We start from the raw sequence: 25,749 nt of genomic DNA, 5'->3' as shown, positions 1-25,749 counted from the left end.
ACATTATCATTCTTCTAGCATCTTTTTAGAGGTCTGCTGGTGAGCTGTGATTGTAGTAGCTTGTTTCTGGGTCCTCTCATATACAATATACCACCATGAGTATGAAGACAACCATGATAATTTTGTTTGTTTTCTTTTGTTTATTGTCGTCAAACTCGTCCATGGGCACGTGACTACAGCCGTGGGCACGTGACCATTCTTTCCAGCGTCTGTCGTCGTGTCGACGTGAATTAATGTAATCCATGAACAAGCATCAGGTGCTTCATTAGTGTCTTGAGTCTCGTCTGCTCTGTCGATGTGTGCTGTGTTGCCTGGTTTGTTTGTTTGTTTGTTTGTTGTTTTTCCCATCTGTGTGTTTGTGTGTCTCATTAAATGTGGCATTGCTTTCTTTCAGGCGGGGAACGTAGCTGTGGAGTACATGAGCTCGTCTGCATCAGAAAAGGTAAGCAGGCTAGCTCACCACCAACATGTTCCGCTTTAACCTCCCAAGTTGCTCTTGGCCACAGATCTGAGGACAGTTTCGTGGTCGCCTTTGGTGGCAGGCAAGAGCAGGATTCGTAGGTGGGGTACAGGTCAGAGATCTGCGGCTCACGTGGGAAACTTGAAGCTTGTGTGCCTGAAGCTACCACTGTCTTTGTCACACGTGCTAGGTGGTCCCTCTTTCGTAGTCCGAGGTTCTTTCCAGCATGGCCCTCTGTGCGGTATGTGTTCTCGCTTCCAGGACCTTTTGTACTGTGGTTTGGTGTAATGGTTTCCTTTGTTGTCGTGTCGACCTGGTTGAAAGGATCAGGTTCTCTCCTTGCCAGCTGTTCCTGTGTCTGGGTTTGACTGTTTGTTCTGTGGTCTGTCCATCAGGTCATAATCTGATACTTTTGACATGCAGAGGATGATTGTCAGAAGATCATCTTCTGGATTGGATTAAATTACATGAAACCATCAGAATTTGGGATTTAATCTGTGGCTAAATGGTTTAAATGTAATTAATGAGGTTTTGAGGTCAAATAGAATGTTAGTGGTGAAAGCATACATTCTGCTCCAGGGGTGGGCCCGGTGTTAGCCCCACCCACAGGATTCAGGCTTAAATGCTGCTGTATGTGTTGGCCACTGTGAGGTGTCCAGGTTTACATGTTTTTCCCCTCTTTACACCTGCCATCTGCCAGTATATCTGTATGACCTTATACAAAATTTATGTATGTCTACAAACATTTGAGTGAGTTCATATTTCAGCAACAAAATATTGCAGATGTGAGCTTCTACTAGCTGGTAGTCTGAGCCTGAGTGTATAAGCCTACCACAATATTCAACTCGAACCATCTAACGCAGGCTGTGGTTACTTACTAAAAATTCAAGAATAGTCTATTGATATTGGATATTAGTTAGCTGGAGGGCTTTTATCATTCCTCTTGACTAGTAGGGCTTAGTATGTCCACATACACACACACACACACACACACACACACACACACACACACACACACACACACACACACACACGCACACGCATGCACAAATGCACACACAGCCCACGCAGGGCTGTAAGAGGCCAGGCTATAAGAAATGTACGTGATTGGTGGGAATAGCAGCAAACGGTCCCATCTGTCACAGTGCGGGCCTGCTACGGATGAACTTTGTGTCGGCACACAGCAGACTGAAATGTATGAACCCCGAGTTCTGCTCTCATCAGTGCTCTGGGGCCAGACAGGAATGGACATTTCAATGCATTTATTGTTTGCCCTCTGCTCTGCTCAGAGACAGGGGGGCTTTTAAATGCATGCCATGTATGTGTGTGCATGGGTGGGTGTGTGAGGGTTTCTGTGTGCGCGCAATTATTTTTCTATCCCTCGAGGCAATCACTACGCACTGTAGGTCACATAAACTTGCAGACAGGAAGTATCTCAGTCAGGCTAATGTGAATGCCCTGCGACTCAGAGCAGCAGGAGTGTGTGTGTGTGTGGAGGTGGAAGACAGCGAGGGGAAGAGAGAGCGAGGGAGACAAAGAAATGGAGAGGATGAGAGAATGACAGACGCGTAGGTGAGGGAGAGAGCGAAGAATACGCCCACTGGCACATTTGGTGCCGGAGTACACACTGCCGAAGCGTGGAAAGCGAGTGGCTTTGCAGCTGGCATGATGAGGAACGGAATTATTTTTCATATTCCTGCAGAATTTAAGAATTCTTCCTATCATGCGAATGGGAATGAGGCAGACGCCATTTTCATACGAGGACCTGATGGCCGATTAAAAACAAGCTAAGCAGAATAGCCTACAACCATTCGCTACTTCGGTTAAGTGAGGACTCAACCTGAAGTAAATGTGGCCGCCCAAGGGCGACTTGAGCCGAATAAACACTAAATTAAAGCAACCAAAGCAGTGACTTCTCTATAGAACTGCACCGTCATTTTCTCACAAACAGTGTATGTCTTCACAGGAGCTTTTAATTAGGTTGTGTGTGTGTGTGTGTGGTACCTTTGGTCTGAAAGCAGAAAGAGGAAAAGGCTTGAAAGTGAGATGTATGACCAACAGTGAAACAGAGCATAATGAAGTTAAATGGAGTTGCTAAATAGAGATTAGTAACTACATGAGAATGACTGACTGAGATATAACCGAGTACATGCTAACTGTTATGAAGTCAAGCTTGAAATTGCATAAATGAATTACTGATCTCCAGATCTCACTTCCATGTTCTACTTTGTCAGGTTTGGCTCCAGTCTCAACAAGAGACAGATGTGCTAATGCTAATTCCAACGGTAATGACACCTGGAGCTCCGGAGTGAGTGTGTGAGTGAATGTGTGTGTGTGTGTGTGTGTGTGTGTGTTTGGCATGAGTGGGTATGTGGGCCATGGAGAGTCCTTGCGTGCTGTTGTTACGTGGGTGTATTCAAGACTTTATGATTTTGTGTGTGTGTGTTTGGCATGAGTAGGTATGTGGGCCATGGAGAGTCCTTGTGTGCTCTTGTTACGTGGGTGTATTCAAGACTTTATGCGTGTGTGTGTGTGTGTCTGCCTGCATGTGTGTCATTGTGTATGTGAGTGCAAACTACTTGTGATTTAAAGCTGGTCTGAGCATTCTGACATGCCCGCACCTGTTTCTATGACAACATAATTGAGTAACAATATCTGGCAGGATTTAAAGACAGGGCCAATCTAACTGAACACTAATAACTCTGTTTATAGGCATCATTCTCTTTACAACATTCGACACAAAGAACTGGAATCTTTTTAAACAGATCCATGTATTCCAGTTGTCTGGTAGCTTACTTTCAGTGGTTGCCAACTGTGATGTGTCTGCAGCCAGGAAGTAGACACAGCACTGCCCCCTGGAGGTGATTTGTAATTATGTAGGGCTCATGCGGCTCAGGTAAGAAGGTCACTCTCAATTAACCTGTAACATGCTGCATCAAAATGTGTGGGCTGAAATTTCAAGTACTCTGTCATACTGCTGTTTCCTTTCTCCTTTGCACTTTTCTCACTCCTCCTCCGGGCTCTCTTTCTCTCTCTCCTGCTCATTTTCCTCTGGCTTGCCTGGTTTCTCTCCTCTCTTTGCTGGTCCACTTTACGCCCGGTTCATGTCCGTCTAATGACCTGAATTTGGTTTCACATGGCAAACTGCAGCTGTGGTGACCCTGCAGATTGCGCTGGGCTGCTGATACCAACACACATGGCAACGCACAAAGAACACACTGGTATGATCATTCCGTTAAAAGACCTGGTACACATGCTGCTCATTGTCTGGCGGGCGTCCGCTGCTCTGTCAGATCTGACACCAGATGTCAACATCTGCAACATAGCCATGGCGCTGACGAGAATCGTTATCCTTACCGCATTTGGCAGTCTCTTTCATCTACATATTTTTTATATTGACTGTGCGTGTCTTCCGGATCCCTGTGTAATCGAAGATGCTGGAAAGAAAAATGACCGGATTATGAGTTTGCAGATTTTCTGTCTGCAGTTATCAGAGCAAAAGTTGAGCGTGTTACCACACCAACCAGCACCAGAACATGGACCTGCACTGTGGACCCGTGGACCTCCAGCGCTTGTGCTGGGAGCAACATTGCAGAACCGAGGAGGAGGATGGCTCGAAGAGACAGATGGCATGTGGGGAATAAACATGGCTGGGTCACTGGTCAGACCCCCTTTGGCAAAACACAGCACATGAATCAATTACTGCCCCTGGAATAGTAGGCAAAAGAGGGAGCTTTCTTGTGATTCGATGTGTGTGTGTGTGTGTGTGTGTGTGTGTGCATTGTGTTGTGTTGTGTTTGATGTGTGTATGCATTACCAGATCTACCACACATGTCTGTCATCAGGGACCCTAGGGCAGTCCAGCATTTAGTACAGTTCCAGCTCCTTATGCAAATGATCCCGTAATCAAGGTATACGTAGCTCCACATTACCTGGCCAAGGTTTGCTGGGATTTGAGAAAGAAGAAATATATAAGGATCGGCCGGGATCCTCACGGACCAGACTGAGAGATACAGCACTAAGGCAGCGGGCACACACGTGCAGGAACCTGGTAAAACATCTAACCCTTTCACTCGAGAACACCACTCCCCATATGACAGGAACACCTTTGCTGTCAGAGCTCAAGCAGATTGGAGATAGCATCAGTCTAGCCTTTTTCCATACTCCACCACTCTTACACACTCACAACACGGTAGAACTTCTCTCACTAGCAGCGTGCTAATATGTCACCTGGCGGTGTTACTTTTAAAGGAGGTCATTGCACTGGTTCTCAACGTCATGGTTCACTGCTGTAATGAGGAACATGGAAGACTCCTGCAGCTGATATCGGCTTTTTGAGGACCTTGCTTGATTAAAAAAAACAAAAAAACTTCAAAAATGATTCATAACAAATAGATAACCTGCATATAAGTTATACAGTCATTTATGTTTATAAATGACTGTTTTATGCCTACAGTTATATACACAAGCATTCACATATGTCTGTGAATAATTTATATGTTAGTTATGTATGTTATGCATATTTTACACGGTAAGTTCAGCTCAGTTCGTTTGACGAAGGCATTTGGAGTAGTCCGGATGTGGTGTGTGGGAGTTTGTTGACTGATCTCAGAACTGTGCATTACTCTTATAAGTACACTGAGAAGTAAACGTGTCGTAGTGGCTGTTTGCAGAAACAAAGAACCAGAGAACAAGGGATGAAGTCCTTACGTGGACAACTAGGTGTTTCATGCACACATACACACGCACACACACACACATACACTTGTGCTTCTGGTCTTGTGCTTTCACCAAATGTATATATTGTAACATCAGATATATGAAAAAATACAACTTGAGACTTGTTTATAAGTTAACTGTGGAGTAGCTCGTGTGTGAGTGTGTGGTTTAGCTTGTGTAGTTGATTTTGGAAGCACTCCATTTTTGCCATTACATTACCAGCTGTGCTTGCCCTCTGTGAGAAAACAGCCACCACTGCTGATCTCACGCAGCGCAGACGTAATAATAAGTTCATATGTGGCTGATCTCACGCAGCGCAGACGTAATAATAAGCTCATATGTGGCTGATCTCACGCAGTGCAAGTGTAATAATAAGCTCATATGTGGCTGATCTCACGCAGCGCAGACGTAATAATAAGCTCATATGTGGCTGATCTCACGCAGCGCAGACGTAATAATAAGCTCATATGTGGCTGATCTCACGCAGCGCAGACGTAATAATAAGCTCATATGTGGCTGATCTCACGCAGCGCAGACGTAATAATAAGCTCATATGTGGCTGATCTCACGCAGCGCAGACGTAATAATAAGCTCATATGTGGCTGATCTCACGCAGTGCAAGTGTAATAATAAGCTCATATGTGGCTGATCTCACGCAGTGCAAGTGTAATAATAAGCTCATATGTGGCTGATCTCACGCAGTGCAAGTGTAATAATAAGCTCATATGTGGCTGATCTCACGCAGCGCAGACGTAATAATAAGCTCATATGTGGCTGATCTCACGCAGTGCAAGTGTAATAATAAGCTCATATGTGGCTGATCTCACGCAGTGCAAGTGTAATAATAAGCTCATATGTGGCTGATCTCACGCAGCGCAGACGTAATAATAAGCTCATATGTGGCTGATCTCACGCAGTGCAAGTGTAATAATAAGCTCATATGTGGCTGATCTCACGCAGTGCAAGTGTAATAATAAGCTCATATGTGGCTGATCTCACGCAGTGCAGACATAATAATAAGCTCATATGTGGCTGATCTCACGCAGCGCAGACGTAATAATAAGCTCATATGTGGCTGATCTCACGCAGTGCAAGTGTAATAATAAGCTCATATGTGGCTGATCTCACGCAGTGCAAGTGTAATAATAAGCTTATATGTCCTTTATACATGTTTCTAAAGGCAAATGTATACAACTGCAGGCATTATACGCACTATTGATTACATATGCATTTATAAGTATCTGTATTACATATGCGTTTATAAGTATCTGTATTACATATGCATTTATAAGTATTTATAAGTATCTGTCCCCTTCTGTTGTTTGGTTAGCATGTCCCTGTCATGTCCCCCCCCCCCCCCCACCTTCTTTCATTCTCTGTCTCTTTCTCGTAATGGGGCTCCCCAGTCCTGAATACTCTGTGACTACATAGCACTTAGAGCGGAAATTGCTTTTGACCTTTAATCTCGACAGCCTTAGGCAGCAACATCAGCGCTGTTCTACAGGTGAACAGTGAGGATCATGGGATAAGATCACATTGCCACTGCACTCTGAATCATCCAACTGCAAAAACATGCGTGTCCAGCTCAGTTATGTGTGCGGAGCATCAGCTGTATGCCACAGACACACACGTGCTCTCTCATTGCTAGACACAAACACAAACTCTGGGCTATGTGGTAAGTCTATGACACTGAGATTTTGAATTTGAATTTTTGAATTTGAATCTAGAATCTGAGATTTTAAACAATCGGGACAGTCTGTGTGAAGCTCAGACCTCTCCTGTTTGAGATCCGGATCTGACGGAATGGAGAAACACGCACGTAAACCCTTTGTGTCACATTCTCTGGCTCGCTCTGATTACAGTGATCAATTCCTTGCCATAATTGATGAATATCAAAGGTGACGTTTGGTCAAGTTCACACTGTAAACGCGACCCACGTCAGGACGCCAAGAAAGAAACTGTTTGAGGCTAATCGCCTCCGTCTTAATGAGGCTGGTCCCGTAGTGGCTACTTGTTGCCACACAGCGAGTCAGATTCCTCTAGCCAGTTGCCGTAGTGATGCAGTGGTCTTGCCCGTGTGGGTGGGGCCCAGGCCATTTTCCGAGATGTTGTGCTGCTGCAAGTTCTGTCAGTATATGTCTGAACAGAAGACTCACATTTGCACTGACTCACTCCTCCTCATCAACACCGCAGAGAAGAGAGAGCAGACATGCTTGCTTGTTAATCAGTGTCATTGTGACAAGAAGTGTCACTGAATTATGATGTTCATCTTGATCTATTTTCTTTCTCTCCCCCTCTCTCTCTCTCTCTCTCTCTCCCTCTCTGCAGTGTCTCCTGAGGCTCTGGGGTTCGTCTCTGCCATCGGGTTCTTTGCTTTTCTCATGGTCCTCATTTTTCTGTACCTCAATAACAAGCTGTCCATTGAGAGTGCTGCTCCCCGACCCCTCGAGCATTACAGGAAGAGCAAGGAACTGCCAGGTGTGTGTGTGTGTGTGTGTGTGTGTGTGTGTGTGTGTGTGTGTGTGTGTGTGTGTACGCGCATGTGCACACGTGTGTTCATGTCTTCTCTGTGCACCAACATTTACATTTCTATAACTATTAATCAGGGTAACATTCATGTGTAAATCCACGTGAGCTGGTCAGTTTGGATGCTGAGTGGTGTGTATCAGTGATCAACTCCAGACCACTGCATACTCGCAGGTCCTGTACAAGGCAACCGCAGGTGTGATTGACTATGCACTACAGTTCTTACTTCACTTCATCATCACAAACCACTCACTACTGTAACCACAGGTTATAATATGCCATTGCACTCTTACTTATTGACGAAATGAAAATGCAATATGGACAGTTTATTCAAATATTATTCAAATGACCGTATACATTTCCATTATTAATAATGCTACATATTAAAATGAAGCAGCCCTGCAGGTGCACATATCTACAAAGACACATTTAGCTCCAGAATCCGATTTTCTATGAATGGCTGACTATGGCTGGGGTGATGGGGAGCAATTCGAGGCAGCTGCTGAACAGAGGGGCCCAGGCAGAAAGGGACCAAGCATCCTTAATCTGTCAGGCACAGGTTAGGGAGAACTAGAGCAGCTGTTGTTCATCCAACCTCGCTGGAGGCTGCCAGTTAGAACAGGAGCTCGACGCCAGAAACTGTAGCGACAGCAATCTGACTTTGAATGTCCGAGAATCACAAGGCACTCCCCGGCGAAAGCTCGGACTGATATACACACACACACACACACACACACACACACACACACACACACACACACACACATACGCTCGTTTTTGATCTGGCCCACATTCACTTAGGAACACCTACATAAACCCTGTCAGGTCTGTTAGAGCTCTCCACTGCCCACACACAGAGCATTGCATAACGCTACATAACATTAGCATTGCATAACCCTATCTTAATTTTCAGACAGCCAGTAATCAGAATATGGCCTGCTGTCTGAAGCCAGCAAGACAATTCTAGCTGATGCGCGTGTCATTCTGATTTGGTATATCCGGTCTTACAAGCAGGAGCCTGCTATAAAAAAACCCAGCAGAACTGTTCTGATTTGTTGACTTGTTGCTGAGAACTGTCCAAGGCTGAAAAAATGCATTTGAGCTCTATGAAGCTCTCGAAAGGTGTTCTGGTCTTAGTATTGAAAACAGCATGACTCTGTTTTCTTATTCCGATCCTCTTGTGATAGGACGGTTCTGTGAGCTTGGCACACACACACAGCAATCGCACGCCATTCGCTGTGCAAGTAAGCCCAGTGTGAGGTGAATTGGTGGGGGGAGTGAATCCAGAGAATAGCCAAGTGTGGATAATCTGGGACTGTGGGACTTCAGGGTCTGTGCCAGTGTTGGCCAGACGCAGGTTCTGCTATTGCCAGACGAATCCACAGGATTGAACCAGAGAGAGAGAGAGAGAGAGAGGGAGAGAGAGGGAGAGAGAGAGAGAGGGAGAGAGAGAGAGAGAGAGAGAGTGAGAGAGAGTGAGAGAGAGAGAGAGAGAGAGAGAGGGAGAGAGAGAGAGGGAGAGAGAGAGGGAGGGAGAGAGAGAGAGAGGGAGAGGGAGAGGGAGAGAGAGAGGGAGGGAGAGAGAGAGAGAGGGAGAGAGAGAGGGAGAGAGAGAGAGAGAGAGAGGGAGAGAGAGAGAGAGAGAGAGGGAGAGAGAGAGAGAGAGAGAGAGATAGTTCTAGAATGGGAAGGGCCAATCCGCCCTCTGTTTGTTTGTCAGAGCGCTGTCCACGCCGGTAGGGCTGAAGCCGTCTGCGACAGCTGCTGTCCATGGTCCTGAAGGATTCTGATGCCCAGACAACATGTCCCTCCCTCTGCCAGATTATAGCTAAATCAGATGCCAGAAATGGTTCAACACTGACTAGCAGTCTAACACATAGAACAAAACTTTTCATTCAGAGATCATGCACGGTTATTCTCAGTGTAGCTAAAATGTTTACATTTTGAAGTAGGTGGAGTATTGGAGAATAACAGATTATGTTCAAGGTATTTTATAATAGCCCCCACACTCTGCTATTGACTCGTACAGCAATTCTATCAAATATATTCTGTACTAACAATGCTCAGTGTTCTTATTTAGAGTTACAAAATCAAACTAGTATGCCTCATCCAATTACTGACCATCTAAACTGTGTAATGGTAGAGTGCAAACACGATGGAGTCAGATCCGGAAGCTAGCCTGCACTCTGTTAGTTTTGAAATGCCAGCTTTTCCTGATCCAGTCAAATGCCGATAGATATGTGTGACGGGACGCTCTCCCCCACAAGTCACGTGGTACGGTCTGCCGCATGCAGGGGGTTTCACCTTGTTTGTAACCATGCCCTTTGTAAGTGCACGCACCTGTACAGGGTTTAATGTCTTGTGTCTTTTGTCTATTTAAATCTCTGATAGTGTGTGTGTACTGTGTTGGTCATTGTTAGTCTGCAGTTGTATGTAAATACTTGTGTGTAGTCCGTGTTAAAACATTATTGTAGTCTGTGTTTAGTTAAATGTATACGTAATGTCTGACTTTAATGTTGTGTGTGCGTGCCACTGTTATTCATGTGTGATGTCAATAAATGTATTACTATATTGAGGGAGTCTGTGCGTCCTGCTCCATGCCCTTCGGCACTCGGGCCATTAGATTCATTACAATATGTCATGTCTTGCCTGTAATTTTCCCTGGCCCCAAAATCCTATTTAATATGGGAATGTGTAAAAATTAAGAAAGTGAAATACATTCTAATTTCTGATTCATGTTAACTTTAACACTACAGTGTCACTACAGGTACCCCCTCCCACACACACCTGCATGCTCTCTTACACACAACACACACTCTACACACACACATTCATGCTTACACACGTCTAACTACGCAGTAATAATATTTCAGGCCTAAGCCCTTTCAGTTTTAACAAATTAAAGTAAAAATATCCTTCTTTTGTTTATTTTTGCTGTTTCTGACAAAGTATTTACTTTTTTAGTTCTGAAAATTCTCTCTCTCTCACACACACACACACACACACACACACACACACACACACACACACACACACACACCATGTGCAGAGCAGAACTAGAAATACAGAAGATATGTGCTTAAAATCGAATGTGTGAGTTTCTCAAACCTGCTGAAGGTAGTTACCATTTGTCTACTCTGATCTCTTACCTAAACTGGGTTGTCTGTCTGTCTCTGCGTGTCTGTCTGTCTGTCTGTCTGTCTGACTGTTTGTAAGTAGGTTTGTTCCTAGCAGTGACATTTTATTACAAAAACTGAACTGGTATCTTTATACCCAGCACCACTGTGGTTAATATCTGTGAATGCCAAATCAGGAATGTTGTAAAGTGTCTGGTTGCTCTCTACATTCTAGCTGTCATATACATTATTGTCATTTGCTTACAGATCTACAGGGCTTCAGTGTTGAGGTTATCCACACATTTTAGCCATTTGTAATAGATATATCAGAATATTCTACATACCGTACCAGTCACCTGGTCACACATTTTTAAAAAAGCACAGGAAGAAAAAATTTCTGCACCTTGCCAGAAAAGGAACTCCCGTATGGAGATGCCAACTTTTCACCCTGTCAAAAAGGGATCCCCATGATCCCCCTGCCCATTGGTTTTGGAAAAAATCCAGTCCTGGAAATTGTCAAAATAACAGGCTCTCCCTGCAAAGACAATCCCTTTCCTGAGGTCAGCATGGGCGAGGAAAAGCCTGCCAGATGATCTCACTAAAACATCCTGCATTGTTTAGCACCAAAAACAACAGTAAGATGTTTTTAATTCTTCTGTGAGTCAATGAGAGGTGTGCATTGGTTTTAGGGTTGATGTAAACCCCAGACTTCCCAAAACTCTCAAAGCTCCTGAAACTAGTGTTTCATATCCAGTATCTCTTGAGCAGAACTTACAGGCTGTCCGGAATGAAGATCAGGCTTAAGTAGCCATCATGGGGAAGCCTTGCCTCCGGATAATCTAATCTCCTACAATCACCTCCGGATAATCCAATCTCCTACAATCTCCTCTGGATAATCCAATCTCCTATAATTTCTAATATAATCCTCTACAGATATCTTTCTCAAGGGCAGATGCGCACAAGCGGTGTTTGCTTTGTATAAACATGGCATTTTTCTCTAGGCTCCACAAGAGTCTCCTCTGTACTAAACTCGGTAAAACAGATGGTAGATGATATTGCTTTCACTGTGGATGACATGGTGTTTGTGGTCAGTGCACAGATCACAGAGCAGGTCAATGCAATCGTCCACAAAGTCCAGGCCGAGGAGCGGGAGAGGCTCCGCAGGAGCCACGGCCCAGGAGGCGCAATCTGACCTGGGCAGCGCAGAAATCCATTTCTAGGCTTCATCCGGCCCAGTGCAGCACCCAGGGACTGAGACTACAGACTACAGTGGGGTATCTACCCTTCCTACAGAGACCTTGCCCACCAGGAGCGTCCTCTCTGCAGAGACCTTCCGCACCAGGAGCGTCCTCTCTGCAGAGACCTTCCGCACCAGGAGCGTCCTCTCTGCAGAGACCTTCCGCACCAGGAGCGTCCTCTCTGCAGAGACCTTCCGCACCAGGAGCGTCCTCTCTGCAGAGACCTTCCGCACCAGGAGCGTCCTCTCTGCAGAGACCTTCCGCACCAGGAGCGTCCTCTCTGCAGAGACCTTCCACACCAGGAGCGTCCTCTCTACAGAGACCTTCCGCACCAGGAGTGTCCTGGTGAGAGAAACTGGTTTGCCCGTTTCAGGTGGACGGACTGTGCGCTGTTACCCCATTCCGGCTCAGACACAGCGCTGCCACTTTCTCGTTTGCCTCCTCTTCCAAAGCCCCTGGGACACGCCAGGTTTCGCGCCTCTGACCTCCTCGCCACTATCCAGCTTTCTGTTCTTAATCTGTAGGGGTGTGTGTGCGAGTGTGAAGAGGGAACCCACGCTTCAGACCTCCTTCAGCTTTCACCCGCTGTGCCTCGCGTCTCCATTGACGTGTTCTGCTTGCCGCATGATTGAGCTGGGGTTTCCCGAGGCTCGGAACGGCCCTTTTCTGTCCGTCCGTGCAGAGGAGCTCACACAACTGCTTGCTGGGACTGTTTTGTTGTAAAAGAATAGCACTGTGGAAATGGTCCCAAACATTCCTCTCTTGCTGTCTTTCTTTACTGTCACACATTAAATATAACGCATTCTTCTCCCATGTTCCTTTTTTTTTTTTTTTAAGTTGACGCAAGAAACAGTGTTCTGGGCGCTGATGGCGCTTCATCTGAATGAATTTATGCTGCCCTCTAGTGGCCACCGAGGTGACTGACATGCTGTTCATGTTATTCTCTCTGCCTTTCATCCTCTCTGTACCAGATAAGGGGTATGGAGAGGCAGATTTTCAGGGTTCATCGTCAGACAGCGACGATGAGGTGATGGGACAGTACCAGGAAGCCGTATCCCGCTCACAGGGTCTCCGGGGCGGCTGTGCTGGGAGCGGCGTCCACCACCACAAGGGCTACAGCTGGGGCACACGGAGGAAATACTGCCCCCTAGTGGCCGAGTATGATGGCTACAGCAGCGAGGCCTCTGCAGAGGACGGTAAGTAAACTCGGTTTCGTGTCAATCAGAACGCTTTCAAGGTCAAACACAGGAAGCTCAGTGAGGAGCAAGAATCCCAAAGCAAAGCTTGTTGACCTCAATATGAAGAAATGTTCTGTGTAGTATCACCCGTTACCAGCTGGATGATGCTATAGAGGAAACTCCAGATATAGGGTACAGATCATTCACTGAAACTGTAATTATGTAACATTAGTAACAGTAGAAACTAGAGATGGTGCTGATCTAACACCAGCAAAAAATGGGATATTAGGAGGAAGACTTTGGGGATATTAGGAGGAAACTGATCCGATAACATCACAAACCCAGCCTAAAAATAACACGGCACTGCTTTACAGTAGTGCACTGCAGGTCATGTGATAACAGCTGGGTTAATTTGAGCAGGTCACATGATAACAGCCATGTTAATTTAAGCAGGTCACATGATAACAGCCTGGTTAATTTAAGCAGGTCACATGATCTGTTCTTTTAAAAAATAAACAATGTTTTTTTTGAAGCAGCTGAGATTAAAAAAATAACCAAACAAGTGAGGCACTGTCCTTAATTACTAATTACTAGTTAATTAATTACTTCATAGCTTTAATATATTCAAACCTCAAGGGGAAAAAATGGAAAAGCAGCTATTTTAAGGTGGATTGGAAAATTTGAAAATTCACATAATTCTGTCCATATATTGTTTTCCGCTAGAAGGAATGATCATCTTGTAATCGTAATCAAATTACATTGCTCTTGGTTTTAAGCAGAGGTCAAGTGAAGAGAGTCTCGTAGTGCAGGTAGCCTCACTCTGTCTGCATACTTAGTGCCTGGTGTGTTGTAGTGGGTAGAACAGTGATTTACCACTTAAAATCACAAGAAGAAGAATTATAAAGTCAAGATTAAAATGATGATGGATTACAGTTGCATTCAGAAAGAGTAAAAAATACTGATGAACTATTATGTAAATTTCAGGAGTCGGTGAGTGAAGCAGCCAAGTGTGTGTGTGTGTGTGTGTGTGTGTGTGTGTGTGTGTGTGTACGTGTGCGTGTGTGCGTAGCCGTGTGTGTGCACGCTGAGTGTGCGTATAGTATAGCTGAGAACCAGGCATCTCACTGAGAGAGATGTTGTATGGCAATGGAAGGACAAACATTTTCTTTTTTTAAAAATAATTTTATTTGTTTATCTGTCTCATCCATGCATGATATCTGTATGTGTGTGTGTGTGTGTGTGTGTGTGTGTCTGTGTGTGTGTGTGTATACACAGAGAGAGGGTGAGAGAAAGAGCACATAAAATACATTTCACACACACACACAAACCTGAACCACAGCTCCATTGTGGTTTTTAATTAAAATGTACTGTATCATTGTTAATATCAGACAATATTCAAATGCAAGACTTCAGTGTTGGATTGGCAAAAAAAAATAAAAAAATGGCATCATGCCATCTCTAGCAGAAACAGGGTGATTATCTTAGTATTAACGTATAGAACTAGTACCTTTGTCCTACTTGTGAATTGCTTTTCATTTTGGCACCGATAATTAAACTTTAAAATGAGATAATGAAAAACTCCACAAAGCCATCCTTGGTGACACTTAAGTGTCATTTTTTGTATCAAGTGTAGCGGGTGGAACGCTTTCTTTCCTGAGCAGTAGAGTCAACTGATTACTTTCTGCAAGTTTGATATTGCAAATTTAAATATATTTCTTTGGCCTTCATATGTAAGTAGTTGTGGTTGTGCAGAAAGTTAATTCCGCAATACATGTTTGTGCCACTAGATGGCACCCTTTCACCAGATGGAGCGATACGATCTTTCAAGTCTCCTCTCCACTGTACATTTGTCATGTTTTTCCGTTTTATTTCTTGACAAGGGAGAGAGAGAGAGAGAGAGAGAGTAAGAAAGGAAGAGGGACAGACAGGGAGGGGAGTGTCAGAGAGAGACAATAAGAAGAGGAAGGACACAGAGAAAGAGTGGTAAAGAGAGGGAGGGAGAGAGAAGGAGGGAGTGAAGAAGAGACGGACAGGGAGCGAGAGGGGGGAGAGGTGTAATACTGGAATATGTTTTTAATTTAAAAAAAAAAAAAAAAAAAGCTTATGCGTATTTTGCAAGCTGGTGTCGGAGTTCACTGGGTTTAGTTCATGGGAAAATGCCAAATATCTGATGGACTGAAACAAATACGCAGACACACACACACAAACACACACAATTAAACAAAACACAGTCTAACTGTGGATAAGACACTATTCACCCTTATTAGCTCATTACATCTCACTATGGAACAGACATATGCTTTTACAGACACACACACACACACACACACAGACGAACTAATGTAGAACACACAGAGCTGTGCGATAGCTCTTTAAACATCCATCATCCACAGTCTGGAGTGGGGCACAGGCTTTATTCATCCATCAGTGAAGGAGACGCTCATGTCCAGTGAGGGGCGTGGCCATTTTTTTCTCGTCCTAGCTGGTTTTCCATGCCCTCTGCCTTCACAGACAAGCATGCGCCTGTTCTGGATTTAGCAGGCAAGGGGAGGGGCAGAGAGACCCAGTGGGGCGGGGGGGGCACGTGTTGCACTCCCTCTGGTCCTCCACATCCTGAGGTGACTGATGGAAAGGAGCGGCAGTGCTGCACAACGCCTGAGGCAGCTACTATCAACACTTGCTTGGGGCACAAAGACACACACGGGCACGCATGTACACACACACACACACACACACACACACACACACACACACACACACACACACACATACACTAAGAAAGACAGCCAAAATAGGTGTCATATTTTCTGCTTATGAGTGTTCCATGCTCTCATCCTGTTCTGCACTGCTCTTGAGGCCACAGCCTCTGGTCATCTGTATAATAAAGACTGCTATATACACACACACACACACACACACACACACACACACAGGCATGCACACTCATACTCTGTGCCACAGTAAAAGGGAAGGAAGCTGATCTTCATATCCATAGTTCAGTTCTCTGCTTTTCGGGTTTGTGTTTGATGTCGCTGAAGAAGTCTCTGCTGATGCTGATGCTGAATGCTGACACCCTTTGTTTCCATGGTGATCTGAGACATTAGTAAAGCATGGACTCCCTGTCTCACTCGCTCTCTCCATCAATCTCACTCTTAAGATTTAGCTTGGAGAAACCTTCCCACACACACACACTGACACACAAACACTGAAGTTCTTTTGACAGGTTTGTGTCAAAAAGACACCCTCCTCTCTCTTGGGTGCGTGTGTCTGGGTGTATATGTGTGTATGTGTGTGTGTGTGTGTGTGTGTGTGTGTGCATCTCTGCCGCAACAAGTGCTGTTGACAGCTCCAGGAGCAACGTTGACACACCCAACTATGCGATGCTTTCTGGTTGGAGATCCACGCCGTATGTGTGTGTGAGATGCGGTTAGTGTTCCAGGCAGCAGAGAGAATTATTCAAGCACCATGTTCACGACATTTATCCTATTTTCTGTTGTTTGTTTGTGGATTTCGTTCCTTAAGTGGACTTAAGTCCTCTCTGATCTGTCCAGCTCCCAGCACCAGTGAGATCCTGGGTGATGTAAGCCGGGTATGTCTCATGTGCTGGGAAATGTTTTTAATGTCAAAAATGAAAGCAACAGGCCCAATTAGAGAGAGAAAGAGGAAGGGAGAGAGGAGAGACAGAGACGAGGGGGGTTGTGTTCAGTTCCTCGCCCCCGCCTCAGCTCCGAGTTGAAAATGCAGGCAGATCTGTGATCAAAGGCAGGCCTTGACAGTGAGTGCAATGAAAAGGGCAAGAAGTTCTCCGTCTACTCTCTCTCTCTCTGCATACCATAGAGTAAAACAGTGGAACTGACCTATTTTAAGGCGACTTGGAGACTTTCCAGTGTGGACGGGTGGGTTGCTGACTCTCTGCGGTTCTGCTGCTGCCGGGGACACAAATGTCCCTGTGCTCTGTCTTTAGTCTGTGTTACGGCGGGACCCGGCGCACGCGGCCCTGCGGTGTACCGACGGCACCTCGGCAGCCGAGCAGAGCGTCTGCCTCCGCCTCCGTCGGCCCGCCGAGCCGGAGGAAGAGAGGCAGGGCGAGCGGGAGGCGAGGCGAGGGGCTCAGGGGGGAAAGGCCCCATGGTACCGCACAGACGTGCGGAGATCTGGCGGTACAAAGAGCAGAGAGCCATCACACCTCCTCCAGATGCCATGTTCACAAGCCCATTTGATCAGTCGCTGGGGTTGTTGTTGCTGACCTTTTTAAACTGAGAAGAGAAGAGTTCGAGAAGAGAAGAGTTCGAGAAGAGAACAGAAGAGAAGCGTTCGAGAAGAAATGGATACCAGGTGACATTTAATGTATGAGGTCACTACACATGCCTTCCTCCAGATCGGCAGCACCATGTTACCATGGCAACAACCTTTCTTCTCCCCCCCCACCCCCCCCTGCGATATCGAGTGCGTTCTAAAGACCAGTGTCTCACATGAGTATAATTTTCCACAGGTCAGCGCGCAGCTCCAAAGCAGCGAGGGAGATGACCTCTGTCACTCCATGTGCTGCTCTGTGTCACTCTGTGAGCTGCTTTACGGATTTGGCTCTGGTCACATGTGCCACAGGAGAGATATAATTTAATAAAGGCCCAGACGCAGTGTTACGGTGCATCATTTCCAGGTTATGTAACTCTCCACTTCGCAGGTTGACAGGTTTTACGGAGGGTTATTACGGCTAGACGCATTCTTTCCAATCAGCTGCTCAGGCATGATTTGGAGGCTGGAGTCCCACATTCCATGTCTGAGGAGGATCCGCTTGTGTTTTTCAGCTCAGCCAAGCCTTGTTTTGAATTCATTTCACGAAGAGATTAAAGGCGTCTCCTTTCCCGAGCAGCCCGGTGAGGGGCGGTGGGAGGAGTGCGGGTCTGGTTCTCGGGAACTATCGATGTGCACACACACTTCTCTGGCGTCTCTCCTTTCACAAGTTGTGATTCATCTCGAGCCATGTAGTAAGCCTTGCTCTGCACGTCCCAGCCCAGTTATAAAATGCTAAAATAATTATAGGGGAGCTAATAGACGGTCGCGAAAATGTCCCCTCGTGTTTTTTAATTGCACGATGAACTCATTTCCTGTATTAAAATCTGTACTGTGACATCATAAACCATAACCCCCTTTCCCAAATAGCCGTTTTGTGAATGACTGACTTTTGAATTCTTGGATTCTATCTAACGTGTGTGTGTGTGTGTGTGTGTGTGTGTGTGTGTGTGTGTGTGTGTGTGTGTGTGTGTGTGAGGTTGTGTTAGCAATTTCTAACGTTTTTGGAAAAGAATATATAAGTGGAGGGAGGCTGAAAGCTGTAACTAGAACATTTGCATGGGGCAAAGATGATTGGGTGAATAGCTATAGTCTCTCTTCTCTTTTCTCTTCCTCCATCTCCCCCCCCCTGCAACCAATGCGCAGTGAACTGCATCCAGAGAATGAGGCGGACTCCACCCCTGGACGAGCTCCAGCCTCCGCCCTACCAGGACGAGGACGGCTCCCCGCGCATGTCGTGCACGCCCTCTGACCTCGGCGACGCCAAATGCGACCTGTCCCGCCGTGGGAGCGACAGCCCTCGCCATGGCTACGCCAAAGGCCCTCCCAGCGAGAGTAGCCGCGGCGCTGACAGCTACCTCAAGGGCTACGAGGAGGACGTGCCCAGCGACAGCACGGCCGTGCTGAGCCCGGAAGTGGGTGGAGGAGCGAGCATGGGTGCGGGTGGAGGCGGGTGGAGGCGGGCGTGAGACGATGGATGGGCGTGGGTGTGTTTGCGGAGGTGGCTGAGTGGTGAGAAGATTTGAGTGTCTGGAGTGTGAGGGGGTCAAGCGTCAAGTGTTTGTTCGTCTATTATTTAGCCTTCTGTATCTGGACTCACATCGAGAGTGTGACTATCATAAACCAAATTCAGTTTTTACCATTTTTAAATGTTCATATAAGCAAAGTTTGGAGAAATGCTTTATATTAAATAATTACCTCCGGTCTCTCTCACCCCCAACCCCTCCTCACAGGACCTGTCGGCCCGTGGTTCTTCAGCCCTGCTCCCCAAGTCGTACGAGCCGGAGCCGCTGTCTCAGTATGGAACGCTGGACGTCGTCTTCGACTACGATTCCTGCGACCAGCGGCTGTCCGTCACCGTGACAGCGGTGACGGACATCCCAGCAGCCAAGCGTACGGGCAACGTCTCATGGCAGGTGCACCTGGTGCTGCTGCCCACCAAGAAGCAGCGCGCCAAGACTGGCGCGGCGCGGGGGCCATGCCCCGTGTTCACAGAGACGTTCCGCTTCAGCCACATCGAGTCGGAGATGATCGGCAACTATGCCGTGCGCTTCCGACTCTACAGCATCCGACGCATGAAGAAAGAGAAGGTGCTGGGTGAGAAGGTCTTCTACCTCACCAAGCTGAACCTACAGGGCAGGATGTCCGTGCCCGTCATCCTGGAACCCTGCTGCAGCGTAGCCGTGAGTGGGCCGGAGGGGTCCGGAGGGGCGGGTGGAGGTGTGGATGGGCGGATAGGAGGGGTGGACTGACACGTATGTAGGTGAACATGTGAGTGCAAGGTTAGATGCACCAATTTCTAACTCTTTAAAATGCTTATTTGGCCATAAGAATGGAAAAGGGCTGTTGAATGGAGTAAGTAACCTATTAAGAGGCTGTTTGTTGTTTATAGATGTTTATTGCAACATTATAATGTTCAGCAGTTTAATAGCTGAGAGGAAATAATCTAAAGTGGTTTGCAGGCTTTCAAAACCTTTGATGTGCATATGTGTGGGTGTGGGTGTGGGTGTGTTTAAGGGCAGCGAGTCCCAGATGAGCGTGTACGACGCGTCATGCAGCGAGACAGTCTCGTCATTCCCGTCAGCGGGTCAGGGTACAGCTCCTGAGATCCTGCTGGGGCTGGTATACAATGCCACCACCGGGCGCCTCTCCGTCGAGGTCATCAAAGGAAGCCACTTCAAGAACATAGCTGCCAACAAGCCACCCAGTAAATACCGTAACAATCCCGTCAGGCCCTGAAACGACCCGCTGTGCTCTTTCTCTGTATGAAAAAAAAACACTTCCCAGCTCCATCAGTGTTTGACAGTATAAATCTCTGTTTATAGTCCCTATAATCTCTGTTTATAGTGCTTGGCTTTGTGTAAATACACACCAACTGAGGGATTTGCCCCGAACGTAGACTTGCAGGCTGCTCAGATTGAAAGGCTGCACACCGCCCCCTTTAGGGCGACCATTGAAATAGCAGAATAAATAAAACCGCACAGCCCTCGAGCACAACCAATGAGATCGCAGCATGATCAAGCAGCGCAGGAATTCAAATGTTTGGCACGGTTCGGTTTCGTACACAAACGTTGCAGCAAATTCGCTTAAGGTATTTTGAAGGAACGTTTGAAATGCAAGTCCAGCAGCAAAGCATCATTGTGTCGAAGAAAATTTCACTTTTAAAAAAGCTGCTGAAATTGTTTTAAAGAGTTTACAGGACTGAGCCGCGACAACAACCTTGCAAGCCTCGGCATCATTGTGATTTATTATACTTATATGGCACCTTTCTAACACCCAAGCACAAATAGGGACTCGAACCCAAGCCCCTAGTGCTGAGCTTGCTATCCACCTAGTCACCGCATTGCCAGTGTAAGATAGCAGCATTCAACCTGGAGCTAGTCTAGTCTATCAGCCTTTGAGAATATTCTGTTATATCAGCCTTGAGGGCATATAACTAGGTCAAGGCTAAGGTAGAAAGCTCAGCCCTTTAGTCTGATGGAAAACTCTCACACCTCTCACGTTGACAAGAATGCCAATGTATCATTTCATACCGTAGCTCCTTTAGCACCATTAAAAGCTGATTGTAATGACTACCATTTCTTAGGCTAATTAGGTTTTATTTTGTAGGTTTTTTTTGTTTTTTTTTGGCAGTACTGCATTGTATGCCTTCAAGGCTGATGTAAACGGCACCATCTTCCAATGCGGAGGAAAGACTGACACCTTCCTGACTGATTGACGATCATTTCTTTTGTCACATCATTTTATCACATCATTTTAACGTCTTTGTCATTAGTCAGACATCTCAAACACTGACATTTCAAGCCGTGGCCTCCAAGACTGATCAGAAAAACTAGCAGCTCAGTAGAAGGTCAGTAACCATTTAACATTTTACGTTATCTTTGTCACTGCTCAATTAGATTCTCAAGTCTCACGCAAAAGGTCTGACGCTACTGTCAAGGCTGATGAGAAAGAGTCGCACCTCACAGGCTGATTAAAATTCTAGCTTATTTGACAGCTGCTCGCCTTCAGGGTTGATGTAACAGGCAGTACTCTCAAATAGTGATGGAATAGACTAGCACCTGCCAGGCTAATTAGAAGGCTAGTGGTTTATACTAGCGAGGCTTGAAAAGCTGCTGTTGGTGTACATGCAGTAACGCTTGTGGAGGAACCGTACCAAACATTTGAATTCCGGCACAGCACCGTTCTGCCAGTCTTGTCGGTTGTTGTGTGTTGTGCTTGAGGGTGTTCGAGACAGGTGGTTTGTGATTCTGTCATTTCCTTGGCTGAGCTCGAGGGGGCGGCACAGAAGCCTTCCAACCCAAGCAGCCTGTAAGTCAACGTTCAGGCAGATTTCTCTGCCACACATGTAAGTTCTGCGCTTCGTTGAAATCATAAGGATGTACACCACTGCCTCCACCTCCCATCCCAGAGGCCTCAAATCAGGCCTGTATTACAGTAAATTACAACCCCAGAAGGATTGGGGGCTTTTGTTTGTTTGTTTGTTTATGTTTTTCAAGCTGCTTCCAGGTCACTCGTCCTCCCAAAGGCTGCCCGTGACAAACTGTTCTTCCTGTTTCTCTCTCTCTCTTCAGTCCCTATTCAGCCATGCTTCAGCCGTAGGGCGCTGCATAAGGCCTTTGTAAGCCTTCGCAAAGAGATCATAACAGGGTGTAAGTCAGCTGGGTGACCTGGACGTAGCATTGTGGAACCACTTGGCTTAGTTTGAAAACTTTGTGAATGTCGTTTGGAGACATTCAACACCTATAAGGCAACTGCTTATGATGGCTTTATGCAATACTTATGAAGGCTGTAATGTCTCTTATGCAGTGCCCTTTAATCTGAAGTGTTTCCATCTGGTTTTATGAACACTTTTAAACACTAACCTGTGATGTAATTTAACCTTTAACCTCTTGATAAGGTCATTCTCTCCTCTCTCTGTTCTTTCGACTTTGTTTTTCTCTTTCCTGGACACTGACCTCTCCTTCCTCTGCTCCCCCCCCCCCCCCCCCCCTCCCGGTTCCCTGTCAGATGGATTGTTCTGTTGTCTAAAGCACTTGATAGGTGGGCAGGTTTATATTATCAGAGGTGAGTCGTATCCTACCCCCACATTTCCCAACACCACCCCTAGCTCAATCCCTCCTTCTCTAAGTGTCTGTGCTGGATGTCTATCATTGTGTTTGCAGTGTTTTGGGGTTTTCCTTTCTTCCCTGTAGTTTTATTGCATTCTCAGACCCTTTCTCAGCTGTGTTTGCTGGTGTTCATGGTGCAGTGAGTGTGTCTTTATGAGCGAGGCCTTGTTTGTCATGTATCAGGGTTGAACTTTAGAATAAAATTGAAAAACCACTCTGAACAAAACACTTTCTGCATCTGTGTTCCCAGACCGAGCCCCATATATCATCCACAGCAGCTCCCGGTCAGTAAGAACACATCAAGCTCTACTCTTATAGATGACAAACAGTCCATAGGTGGACTATTGCTGTGCCTGCATGCTCTCTCCATTGCCGCCGACTAACGCAAACATCACACAGAATCACTAAGCCGAAAATCATGCGTACGCGACCACAACCGGAAGGACGAACCTCTGCACATCTGTGTGAAATCTGCGTTACTCAAGCACGTGTTTTATTTTTTCTTAACTATGCCACCTCGTCTGTTCGTCTGGCCGAGGATCCGCCCTGGTCATGCCGACGACTGCTCTGGCGCTGAGCTTTATCTGTTGGCAGGATCCACCCGGTCCCTGCACGGATGGTACAGTCCCTCGTACTTAAAGGGACCTCTTGCGGGATTACCTGTGGAGTAGATGGGGGTATTTTACGAACTTAAACTCTCTTTAATTCGTGGCGCAGATACAGCATTGTTATGCCATCAGTCACCTGCACAAAAGCCAAAAGCGTTTCCTCCGCGTCGCCTTCCTAGAGGAGGCGACCGTCTTTTTGCTGCCTTTTCAGGCCATAACAATGGCTCTCTCAATAAAGCCAATCACCCGCGCTTAATCGCCATTCAGGCCCTCGCGTTGCCTTTCAGCGGTGTCAGCGTGGAGCCCATTACCGCGCAGCGCAGGCACTTAAGGTGTCAGCACAAGACGCTCTTTTTCACCCCTGGAGACGCGCGGAAATCAGGGCTGCTTCAGCGGAGCCCTTTATATCTGAAAGAGGGTGGGGGGAAGGAAACGATAAAGAGCGAAGTTATTTTTTTTTCCCCCCCCCTTTATGGAAACAAAAAGGGAGCGAGAGAAGGAGAGAAAGAAAGAAAGGGAGAGAAAAAGAGAGACTGCCCAGCAGGCAGCTGCCACTCGCGTGCGAGCGAGTGCAACGGTGCTCGTGCCTCGGGGGGCGGGGGCAGGTGGGCAGCGCCGTGAAGCGTCGGGGCAAAAGCTGAAGGTCTGCCAGGGGCGCGGGCTCGGGCGCGGGCGCGGGCGCGGGGGCGCAGGATGTAGGACGAGCCTCGCACTTGGGAGGCAGCATCTGCGTGTGACCGCAGGGTGAATGCGCATCCTCATGACTGAAGCTCATCTGAAAGTGCCTTCGCCAGCGCTGCTGGATGGAGTTTGTTTTGGTTTTTTATGAGTTTACTGAGGGTAAAACAGACTGAGGAGTGATGCAGAGCGCACCCACGGCACCGCGCTCATTGACGTGTGCGCAGTGAGCGGCTGAATGTGTTAATTTAAGACAACGGATTTCTCGACGGGGCAATCAAATGCTTTTCAGTGAGGTCGAGCATGAAAATACGGGAATTGTTAATGAGTTGCAGTAAGCATGGTGTTTGTCATGTCACAGACATTTGTCCAGCAGTCATCCTACCTCTCTGTTCCGCACTTCAAAATGTTTGTGTTTTTTCCCACAATACTTTGCATGGTACACTTATGATTATGATCCAGTCTGCTTGGCGTACAGAGCCAGAAGCGAACCACGTTTGAGCACTTGCAGCAAAAAAAAACCATATCATTCACCTTTTTTTGTGTAATCAGTTATTTTAGTTTTTGATTTTGTACGATTTTATATAAAAATTACATTAAAATGCTAAATATGCTTTACTAAGACTTACCTTCATTAAGAATAAAACTTGCAATTATTTTTAAGATTATGTTTTTAATTTGTACAATTCATTAAATGTACATGTATGGTTTTTCATCGCAAGTGCTCATTTATTGCTTTTTCAAGACTGAGAATTCAGGTTAAATACCGCTTATGAACACAGAAGCACTTATGAACACCACTTATGAACACAGAAAGGTATCACACCACTTTCTTTTTGTTCTCTGCTATCTCACTTGTGGCTTACACACCTGTAAGAATTAAATGGTTCAAATACTCTTTTTAAAATTAACCTCATTATACTCCATACTATACTTATATTTAATAACATCTGTGAATCATACAGTATCCACACTGAAAATATTATGAATTGTAATATGAAACTAGTATGAAAGGTATGTGCTTACTGAGGAAGAAGATTCTGGAACCACAGGCATGTCTGTGGAGAGTAAGGGCCTAATGACGATAAACAAATGTATTTATTTTAAAAATACATTCCCTTAAGTATTTGCTTACTTTGCAGTAATGATATCTTCCTGTATCCATCTCCGCTCTGCCCTCTGTAGACACTTATGTAAAGCTGACCCTGCTGAACTCCATGGGTCAGGAGATGTCCAAGTGCAAGACGTCCATCTGCCGTGGGCAACCCAACCCCACGTACAAGGAGACCTTCGTGTTCCAGGTGGCTCTCTTCCAGCTCTCTGACGTGACCCTCATCCTTTCCGTTTACAACAAGCGCAGCATGAAGCGGAAGGAGATGATTGGCTGGATCTCGCTGGGCCTGAACAGCTCCGGGGAGGAAGAGCTGACCCACTGGACCCAGATGAAGGAGTCGAAAGGGCAGCAGGTGTGTCGGTGGCATAGCCTCCTGGAGTCGTAAGTCTGCGAGGATGACGACGACGAAGATGATGATGACGACGATGATGACCACGACGAGGAAGGGGATGAAGATGGGGGAGACAAGAAACTGAAACAAGGGGGCGCAAGAAGCAGGTCACACCCACGACTGACCCCGGCAAGCCCGAGCTGGCCCCAGAGGCAGTGCACTATGGGAACTGGAAGTTAGGGGTCGGGGTGAAGAAATTCTGGGCCCTGAGTGTTATGGTACAGGAGGGATTTGGAAGTTGCACTAGGGTCAGAAACATCTTGCCTTTAATGGAGAGAGATTCTTTGTCTTTTCAAATCTGCTGATTTGTTTAAGCT

The 25,749-nt window shown here is 46.3% G+C and overlaps 1 protein-coding gene across 2 annotated transcripts; it reads left to right on the top strand.

Annotated features, from left to right (window-relative positions):
• Positions 1–402: 402 nt before the first annotated feature.
• Positions 403–25,749, top strand: syt14a (synaptotagmin XIVa). Of its 2 annotated transcripts, none has more exons than XM_027008210.2 (7): positions 403–442; positions 7,508–7,657; positions 13,031–13,255; positions 18,677–18,945; positions 19,264–19,713; positions 20,048–20,237; positions 25,113–25,749. In XM_027008210.2, the coding sequence occupies exons 2-7, from the start codon at positions 7,561–7,563 to the stop codon at positions 25,424–25,426; spliced, it is 1,545 nt and encodes a 514-aa protein (XP_026864011.2). In that variant the 5' UTR covers positions 403–442; positions 7,508–7,560; the 3' UTR covers positions 25,427–25,749. The 2 variants fall into 2 exon arrangements, with proteins under 2 accessions (XP_026864011.2, XP_035387176.1); XM_035531283.1 differs by lacking the exon at positions 25,113–25,749 and adding an exon at positions 22,541–22,796.

The sequence above is a fragment of the Electrophorus electricus genome, chromosome 11 (genome assembly GCF_013358815.1).
Source record: "Electrophorus electricus isolate fEleEle1 chromosome 11, fEleEle1.pri, whole genome shotgun sequence".
Classification (NCBI taxonomy): Eukaryota; Metazoa; Chordata; class Actinopteri; order Gymnotiformes; family Gymnotidae; genus Electrophorus; species Electrophorus electricus.
The sequence above is the reverse complement of the archived record's forward strand: the minus strand, read 5'-3'. Positions and strand labels throughout refer to the sequence as shown.